The 10,137-nt window shown below is 40.5% G+C and overlaps 1 protein-coding gene across 2 annotated transcripts in view; it reads right to left on the bottom strand.

The window, feature by feature from the left end:
• Window positions 1-1,581: 1,581 nt before the first annotated feature.
• The window catches only part of MAGI3 (membrane associated guanylate kinase, WW and PDZ domain containing 3), a 190,611-nt gene continuing 182,055 nt past the window's right edge, over window positions 1,582-10,137 (bottom strand). The window contains exons 17-22 of one of the 2 annotated variants that reach the window (XM_019730393.3): window positions 8,978-9,080; window positions 8,116-8,242; window positions 7,411-7,554; window positions 4,358-4,496; window positions 3,494-3,584; window positions 2,629-2,765 (exon numbers count right to left, since the gene is read on the bottom strand). In XM_019730393.3, coding sequence (XP_019585952.3) covers window positions 3,535-3,584; window positions 4,358-4,496; window positions 7,411-7,554; window positions 8,116-8,242; window positions 8,978-9,080 — 563 coding nt within the window. In that variant the 3' untranslated portion in view covers window positions 2,629-2,765; window positions 3,494-3,534. Of the gene's footprint in view, window positions 2,766-3,493; window positions 3,585-4,357; window positions 4,497-7,410; window positions 7,555-8,115; window positions 8,243-8,977; window positions 9,081-10,137 lie in introns of both variants that reach the window. The other variant, XM_019730392.3, reaches the window with a different exon arrangement.

Here is a 10,137-nt window from a genome sequence, read left to right as displayed (position 1 = left end):
TGACAACATATGACATCAAAGTTATGTCACAGTTAACAATAAAAATAGCATTTTTATCACTAATTGTGGACTACAGGGAAAATAAATCATTTCTGTGGTACTAAATTCTTAGCGCTTATCAAGCCTCCTAATTTTGCTCTATTCAAGTAGTTACAATACATGGGTAAATACAGTTCTGGATGAAAAGGGAATTTCAAAAATCTCACTCTGGGAAGCACATCTTATCTACAGGGGCTGATTCAGTTGTTATATTAAAGAGTTCCACAGTCAGACTCTGAGAGGGAAGGACTCGGACCTAATATTTCACAACAACAAGATGGACCCAGGGCAGCAAAACAAGTGTCCAAATACTCCCTAAGATGGTTTTATTCTGAGAAGTTCCTTTATTTATAGATGCTACTGAATGTTGGGACTGAAAAATCTGCATCTATTTTATGGAGTCAAAAACTGTCTCTACCTTCTAATAAACGTCTTTAGTGCGACTTTAAAAAAGAACTCTGAAAATCTGTATAAGCTAAGCAGATGTTTAGTCTCCCTTTCTTGTTCAAAAACAAGAAAGTAAATGTAACTAGAGATTCAGATCCAGCACGTACTGTCTGTCAGCATGTTTGTCCTTACGTGCCGAGCGGGTCTTACAAGGGTTCTGCGTCTAAACACCTGAACTTGTACAGCTGCTACCAGATGAGATGGTTCTGCATCTGGCAGTGGACTGTGAAACTAGTTGAATGATGAAGTCCATCACACAAGCTGTCTAATATTTTGACTCTTCAAATATGTATTACATATTAACAGCTAATAACTTAGTAGTAGGTACAACCAATATGTCCAGAAATTTGGTAGTTTTTTAAAGCACTAGTTCCACAGGCTTCTTTGTGGTTTTACAGTGAAACAACTGGAATAAAAGGGTGAGCGGAGATGCTATAATTATGTCAGAGCCGGATAACACAGCAGGAAGTGAACTCTTCACTGTTTACATTCTCATTTTGAACAGCGAATTGTAAGTAAGATCTTGAACAGTTATTTGAAATACCTCACCCAGCCAAATTAAAACACCAAGCCATAAAACAGTGTCAATATTTAACTACAGTTCAGACATCACCGTAGTGATGTTTGAGTTGTATTTTCAAACTGGGACATCATCAGTAGCTGGTAGAAGAGGGAACTGCCATCTTTAATGATGAGTTCATCTCTTCGTCTGCAAGGACTCAAATATTTCTCTCTGTAAACATGCAACATGCTATTGAAAATATCAACTTCCAAGCCAAACCTAGTTTTTTCATTACTGTGGAAATATCTGAGTGACAAGGATAAAATAGACATGATACAGTAGATAACTTGGCACAAATATAAAGTGAGTTGTGACCACATTGTTCATGTCACATGTCATTTGTTCAGACACTCATGACGACGAGCAGGGCACTGTCAGGTGAGTGCGAGGGAAGGCAGCCAGCCAGGGGGACAGTGGGTTCTTAGCAAACCTACAGGCCCTTCATGCAGCCTACGTAACTTGAGGCTCAAATCAAAATGTACTTACGTGTGTTTTAAAATTTCTGAAAAAAATGATTTTTTTTTTTTTTCCCCCCGGAAAATGCTGCTCTGTAGTAAAAAGATTACAACTTGTTTTTCTTTGTTTTATACTGAAGGTCACAGCCGTTTTTCAGCCACACCACTAGTGCCTGTGGCTTTATGTGCACTTGGCACCTTCCAGGGCCCTGGAGTTATTGGTGTTTTCCTAGCTGGAGATCCACCTTCAGGTTTGAACCCTCCACTCTCTTTGCTTTTGTCACCTGCCTCTAGGTCTTTTCCCTTGTGGTCTTCTGTTTTATTCATAACCATTCTTTCCTCAGGTTCCTGCTTCAACTTCTTTTCTGATGGTCTGACATTTTCTCCTATCCTATCTTTACTAGAACTTTCTCCTAAGGTTGCTTTCTTTCCTTTTTCATTCTCAGATACTACTCTACCAGCAGTAGCGTTATTAGTCTTTTTGGATGGAAGAGACTTCTTCTCCTCCATCCTCTTGCTTCTTTTCTCTGGCGACCTTGTTCTGGTTTTTCCAGACTCACTCTGCTTCGTGTCTTTCCTGCCCACACCCGCTCTTTCCTTCCCCTCTGAGATCTGCTCAGCACTCTCACCAGCATGGCCCCCTGCTCTTCGACTCGCAAACTCTGATAATTTGGCTTCAGCGTTTGCATGGTCTTTGCTTCCTTCAGATTTGTGCTGCTTCTTTGGGCTTGAAGACCGCCCTCTGCTGCCTTTGCCATGATCTTGTCCAGAACCTGCTTTGGGGCTGATCTGACTTTTATTTTCCCCTTTCCTGGGGCTGAGTGATCGATCTCTGGGTCTTCTTTTGGGGTCATTTTTTGGAGGACCGGGAATCTTTTCTGAATGTTCCTCTGCATAGCGACTGGCTGACTTCTTGGGGCTGGCAGACCTACCTCTTTGTGTCACACCATTTTCTACTTTGAAGAGATTTTTCTTGTCACTGTGCCCGTGGCTGTTGGGTGGATCCCTTTTACTCACATTTTTCTGGAGAAGAGACTGATGCTTTATATCAGACTGATGTCCATTTAAAGTGCTTTTCTTTTCAGGCACAAGGTCCTTGAACTCTTCGGCCTTTTCACATATCTGAACTCGCATGAAAGATTCTTCAATTACTGGCATGTGAGACTCTTCAAATATGGAAGCAGAATGTGAAGGTGGGGGAAATGGTGACTGTTCATCATAAATCACATGTGAAGATGAAGGATTAGTAATATCCCAATCACCTAAAAAAAGGGATTTGAATGGAACGTTGTTAAATTCTGGAATTGTAAAGAGGAACAATCAGCTTTGAGCTTTGACAGCCATTTAAATTGTACTGATGGCTTAAACTAAACCTGAGCAGAGTATTTTAGAGTTTATATATGTTCAGATATCTCTCTATAAAGACAGATGTATATAGACAGCTGACTTGTACATTAAGGGTAGACTGTTTATATATACACAAAATAACAGTATTCATTTTTCCAATTACTTATGTATGATTAGTGAGATAATACCGGGGGTGCCAAAAAAATGTATATACATGACTTGTATTCATCTTTTGTTATCGGTATATATTACAATTTTAATAGTTTTTTCCTTTCTTAAAACATGTGTACATTTTTTTGGCATCCTCTGTATATTCTTTATGAGTAGTAGTATTCTGTATGTTCTTTGTAAGTACTAAGTCCCGTAAAAAACTTAAAATTAGACCAAATTACCTGGTCCAAGAAGCTTGCTAATTTAACTGTTATCAATGGAGATAGAGCTTAAGATTATAGAGCTTATCAAGGAGACCAAACTGATAACCAGAATGGGGTTCATGGGCATTTATAAATACTTTTCTTGCATTAAGCTGTCAAATTTCATGTCAAAAGGAAACTGAAAAGTGCAGAAGATAGAAGTAGATGTATTTAATAGCATCATTTTTAATTAAAAAGAAGGAAGTGATTTACAAGACATGCAAATTTACCAAGTCTTTTTAAGGAAAGACCAAGAAAAGCCCTGAAAGCCTTAATGTTGCTCAGGTTTCACGTAGGAGCACAGACCGGAAGGAGCCAAACCTGAAGAAGGAAGAGAAAAAGCCTAGGACTATGTAAAAAAAAAAAAAAAAAAAAAAAATCACAAGCAGTTAGCAAAGGTGTCACTGGGAACGTATGATTTATAAGCAGATGGTGGAAGATAATACAGTCAGAGCATTACAGGCTAGAAGGGGGCTGCAGGAGGTCGTATTTACACTTATCCCTCAGAAGCTGGGGGTTGGGGCGGGGAAGGGGAGGAAACTAGAAGGGACAAGTTCTCAGTGGTGTGGGACTTCATTTCTAGAGTAGTGCACGCAATTAAAAAGTAGTGATTTTTTTTTAATGTGGTATTTTAAAAACATACAGTGAAACCAAGGAAGTTTAAGATCAGTATAGGAGTCTAGACGTGGCAATACCTTAGCTCCAGGTAATACCTTGTCTCCAGCTAGGGCTAGATAGCTTGTTTTTGACAAGGGACCATAAAAGCCTGGAGTTAATGCTACTCTTACTATAAGGAAATACCATTTGAAGAGGTTTCAGGTGTTTTTCATGACATTTAAATTATTTGTCTCTAAGGTCCTTGTTGTTTACAGGCCCATTTCTCTGCAACAGCAACTATATGTTTTCTGTTGAAATCAGCTTAACATACATCCTGTTCCAACAAAAGTCCTGCCTGAAGCCTGTTAGGTTATTTGTAACGAGGCTCTGTAACTAGCTTTAGATGGTTCTGGCATCTACCTTTGACCCAGCTCGTAAAATGCCCCTTCCCTAACACAGTCTTAACTTTTCAGTTACAGGTGAGCGACTTTACTTACCATGGTCAGGTATCAAGCCAGTTCCTGGCCTCAAAAGAAGAAGAACTTTGTTGCCACCGGCCTGAATGAGCTCAATTGCGCGAGTATGTGTGATGCCTTGTGTCGGTTCTCCATTGATTTCAACAATCTGGTCACCAACCTGGACAGGGGGACAATCCCAGGAACAACGTGAAACTCTGCAGCCCTCGTCAATTTTGCTTCTGTCGACTCGAGAGCGGCTCAGCCTAGCTGAGTGCCTCTCGCGTGTAAGCTACTTAATTTGCACACGGTGCTGTCATGTTAGAGCTGATGAGGGGGTGGCTAGATGGTAGCAATAGGAAGAGATAATGTCCGGTTTCATTTACTCTATAAACACCCTACGTGGGAGAGTTTTATATGAGTAGTAAGTAGGTTCTAGGCCTCCTGAAATCAAGAATCAAATAGTCACAGCTTCAAACTGAAAAAATTCACCTTGGGGAATATATTAATATGAATAATTTAAAACCAATAACTGGCTCATTCTTCCTTATTTGAGTGTAAAATGATTTCCCTAGTAAACAAATGTAAAACTAGGGATCAGAATAAGATGCCTCAAACCGTTGCTATTTACTAGAAATGTCGTTATTTTAAAAGGAAAACTGTGACTTTTGCAAAGAGCCTGATTAAACATAATGATACGAGTGATTTTAAAATATAGTCCAGATTTGAAAATATATTTCAAGGTGACAAGCAACTGAAGGGTATTGGCTGCAAGACAAAAACTAAACAATGGAAAATTACTGAAACTCCAAAAAATAATTCAAATATTTATAAAAGCTTACTACAACGATCAAGAAATAACAGAAGAGGACTGGATAATTATTTAACAAAGCGTGGGACAACTCTGCATCCACAGTGGGGAGGGGCCTTGGGAGTCATATGTTTGTTTCTGTCCTGGCAGAATGGTCCCATTTCCATGCCTGTTAAATGGGGATAATATCAGTATGTACATTCTGGGCTACTTGGGAGGATGAGATAAAACACGACTATCCACCAGCATGAATAAATGTTCGTTTTCAAGTTTTTTCAAATTCTCTATTTTCTAGTTTCCCTCCCACCAAATTTGAAGTATATCAGTATGAATTTAATTATAGACTGTACAATGCAAAAAATTTCAAGTAAACTATGAAACAGAATAAGTGTTTTGTTGCATATTTATGAAAAAATGATGAGAGTCTCACTCTTGAAGAGATGGAAGCTATCAGACAGGATCAACGGATTTAACATAAACTAGAAATCTTTAAAAACAACCAAAGTAAGATAATAGAATAGAATGGAGAAAAGTAATAATTATGATTTTAAAAAACCTTATCTCCAGAATATATATAAGTGAAACAAAAGTGAAACAGATTGCCCTTAAGTGATTGAAGAAAAATCATTTTCATGAGGAAATACAGATGATAAATTAGCACTAGTCTATACTTCTGCTGATAATTACAGAATGAAAATAAAGCAGATAGTATTTGGAGTATGCTTTGGGTATATCTTCTAAAACATGCTTGAGGTTATAATTTCAATCACATTCTTTGGCTTAAATTTACTGTCCAAACCTGCATATTATTGTTTTAGCACAACTAAACTGCAATAAAACTTGTAATTGAACAGATTTGCCACCAGGTGTCATTTCTGTTTAAGTTTAAAACTAAATAGGCGGGAAGGAGAAGAGAGCCGTGGCTTTAAGATTTATGGTAGACAAGCCCTCAGAGAGGGCAAAACGCTCTATACTGGTCTTTACAAAGCTAAACAGTAGAGAGCCCCTTTGAGTAGGAAATGTAAACATTCTTTTACAGCTTTGTTACTTTAAAGATTTTCAATGTGATTAAGAATAAAGTTAGGGAATACATCTTGATAAATTGAATAAATTCAAGTTCAGGATTTGTACTACTGAAAAACAAAATTGAGGCGGACAGGAGAAGAGAGAAATGAAAGGGAGAAAACAATGATACTAGAAGAATCAAAAGGAGAAAAGTTAGGAGGAAAGGATAGGGAAAAATTATGTTCCTTTAAAAAAAAAAATCACTATTTTTAAAAGTCTTGCAGTTTTTAAAACATCCACTAAAAATGTATTAAAATTACAAAACAATAGCACTAACACTTTGCTTACATCATCGCATAACCTGTTACACCTCCGTGCCTCCCAAAGGAAGTCAAATGCCAATGGACACAAGCCATGGCCTGCCACGGAGAGTCCACAAAGTAGGTTTGGAGGACCACACACTGGGGTCACACTGTGGCTGTCACAGGCTGAGTGATCCCAGCAAGTGACAGCTTCCCGGAGCCTCAGTTTTAAATCTGTAAGTGGGGATGATGGCACCTACTCATCCAGTTTTTGTGAGACTACAAGTAACCTACAACTAACCAGCTAAACATGTTGCCTGGGAGATAGCGGACATATTTTCTAAATCTGATTTTGTTCTGTTATATGCTTAAGTCTGACACTATTCCCGAATATAAACTTTTTCCAGCAGATTTCTCATTTTCTTAGCCCTCCACCTGTCTTTCTTCTGTCTAAATTTGAACCAGATTTAAGGACCACCTTAAGACTCACTAAATTTGGATCCTCTCAATGACTCAACACCCTTCCATTATTTATGACAAGTTAACATTTTCTTGTCTTACTGAATACATTACTTCATTTGTAATTGCTTCATATAACCCAAGTTCTGTCTACTTAGCAATAAGTTCTGGGAGATAAATAATTCTCTCATAGCTAGGAATTTTATCCTTCTACCTTATTCTTTCTACAAGTATCTATTGAACACCTATGAATATTCAAGGTGCTATGTCAGGTGCTGGAGATACTGGAGTGACAGGCATGAGACACCAGTACCGGTGTGTGGCACAGCATGGCCGACGGAATAAGAAATGCCACCTATGGGTTAGAAGGGAATGGCAAGCGTCTGCCTTTCCGGTGTTAGTGATAGAAGATCTTGCTTCTCGGATTCAAGAGCTTTCTGCATTTCCTTCCATCAACTAGTTTCAGACGTTTCCTGTCTAGAGCCAGGACCAAAGGGAGCCGACAGAAGCCAACTCACATGAATCCTGCCGTCCTTGATGGCAGGCCCGTCCTCGGCAAGACGCAGGATGAAGAGCGCCATGTTGTATTCCTTTCCCCCGCGGAGGCTGAAGCCGAAGCCCCGGGGACCTCTCTCCAGCTCCACCGGGTAACAGCCGGGGCTCTGGAGAGAAAGAAGTGTGCACAAAACGAGTGTTCGTGGTCTGCTTTATGTACGGTCTGAAGAAAGACTACTCATAACTGTGAGAAATGACTTGTACGCTCAGTATGCATTTCTGTATCATAAGGAAGGAATGGAATTTTTGACGGGCTGTTTAGTTTTTATAAATGCAACTTAAACAAATCGGAAGATTCCACGTCTTCTCTACTAGTTGGTCAGTGTGCAACGGAACAATCAGAATGGAGTTTTGGAAAGTACTGCGTTTAAGTCGAGTTTGACTAATTTTTCTGAAAAAGGAAAAAAACCCAAACCTTACTTTAACCAAAACACGGCTATTTCTAAGTACTTAACCAAAGGTTCAAATTACTCCAACTGTACTGCAAACTTTTCTCTTACTCTTTACATTCTCTCAGGGAAGCTAACAGAACACCAAACACACAGTAGGTCCTCAAGATTTACTAACTTGGGGAACAAATTTATCTGAACTGATTGGCAATAAAAATCCACCAGGGTGAGTGATTCAGCAAATGAAGTAACAGACCGCATCTGGGGGGTATCGTTTACCTGATGGTGCCGACTGCCTACAATTGAAATCATCGCGGTGTCAGGCTGTGCAAGATGCTTGTGGTCTGACCACGAATGTCTGTAAGTTGTGGAGATATCTTTTCCAACCTCACCTTCCAGGGCACTTCTACGAGAGAGAAGTCGAATCACCCTCTGAACTGAGAAAATGAACAACAGTCTAAAAGGAAGGCGGGTTAATGATCTTTCTTTTAAAAGCTGAACCATGCCACTGTCCGCCTGACAAACTGCTATAAAGACCGACCACATCCAGAAGCAGGGATGCTAGGCAGAGACCTGCTCGTTACACCGCAGCATTGCTTAGTCTCTCCACTGCCCTTTGTTTTGTTTTAAGGGCATCTCAGTGCAGTTTACATCAAGGAAAACTGCCCTCAAGTAACTGAACCAGACAGAGGGCAGATAAACTGACCCCATCACAGTGAAAAATGGCTCTCCTACAGCACCGACGCCTGTGAAGATGCTGAATTTCTGGAAATCGAGTTTCTGTTTTACGGCCAATATTTTCAACAAAAGAGGAAAGGAGCAGGTACTAATATTGCTTTGCTCTGTTCAGTCTGAGAAGACAGCGATCCATGTGAGCCTGGGGCTTCCTTCTCTCCCCACGTTAGGAGGACCTTTCTCTAATCCCCACTTGTCAGGCATGATTGGACAATTCTGCTGTGTCCTGGGCTGGGGCTGGGAAGAGGGATGAAGGTTACTGACGGAAGGAGTGGAGGGAAGAGGGACGGTATCTGAGGGTGGTAAACGCAAGAGTTCCCATTTTGACCTCACCAGCTGCGTGGGGCGGGTGATGAGGAGTGGGGAGGTGAGCAGAGAAAAAAAGCAAAACCTGAGAACAGCTTACCTGTCCCCAGGTACGTGGTTGGCCTGCGACTGTCCCATGGGCCGGTGCTGCAGAGCTGGGCTTTGCCTGGCTGAGTTTGTTCCCGATGGTGGGCCATGATGCTCTGTTCAAATGAGAAAACAACAGAGATAAGAATCTGTACATAAGAATATGAAGGCCACGTGGATCTGTGAAAGTGAGACAGTAGCAAGTGGTTACTCTTTACCGACTTCAGTGACGAACATGAACAGCTGCCTGCAAGTGGGACGTCACCATTTTTCCCTATGGCTTTTGGGTAATGTTTGTGTTTGACGACCGCACCAATCGTATCCTTACTACACACACTTGCCCTCTTGCACCTTTGTTCTGATAATGCATATAACAGGAGAACCAGAAATGAACACACCCAATAGTAATATTACCACGCGGACAGAGCTTCAGGAACTCCTGTAGCCTAGCCTGTGGGTTTCCAGAGCACACGCCCCACAAGTGGTAAACCATTCCAGATGGCAAAGGCAGGTCTCAGGAATCCTGGAACACAAATGCGCGGCTGCAAACGACACACTTATCTTTGAACCTGCATCTTTAATATGGGAGCAACTATCTTGCTGACACTGAACAAAATCATCGCAAGGGTTGACAAATGTTTATAAAGGTTTTCCTGCTATTTTCTAAGAGCACAAATACAGGTGAACAAAGTCACATTTGTTTCTGTAGCCTCTGCAGCAGCTCCAGATCTGCTGCTGTTTGATGGCAGATTTCATCACTAAGTACAGCATCTAGAACGAGCTGGCAAGTCATGGGAGATGACAGTTAACAGACACTCTTCAGGCTGCCGGACTCATGGTTTTAAAGCTGAAACTTTCCAATATTTCACCCTGTCCAAATATCACACATAGGACATTTAAAATGTCAAGGAGAAGAAGCATAGCTTAGTGATTATGACCATGAACTCTGACAGCGTTTAAGCCTGATCCCCATCATTTATGAGCTGTGTGTTCTTGAGCAAATTACTTAAATTCTCTGTGCTTCCAATCCTCTAATCCATAGAAAGGGAATTATAGCTACCTCATGGATTTTTGAAATATCTAGCAAATCCATAGAGACAGAAAGGAGATAAGAGGTTTCCTGTACAGGGGATATAATATTCTGGAATTAGTGGTGATGGGTGCACAACCTTG

This window comes from Rhinolophus sinicus, chromosome 7 (genome assembly GCF_057876585.1).
Source record: "Rhinolophus sinicus isolate RSI-liver-muscle chromosome 7, RSI-T2T, whole genome shotgun sequence".
NCBI classification, from domain to species: domain Eukaryota; kingdom Metazoa; phylum Chordata; class Mammalia; order Chiroptera; family Rhinolophidae; genus Rhinolophus; species Rhinolophus sinicus.
This window is presented reverse-complemented; position numbering and strand designations above follow the sequence as displayed.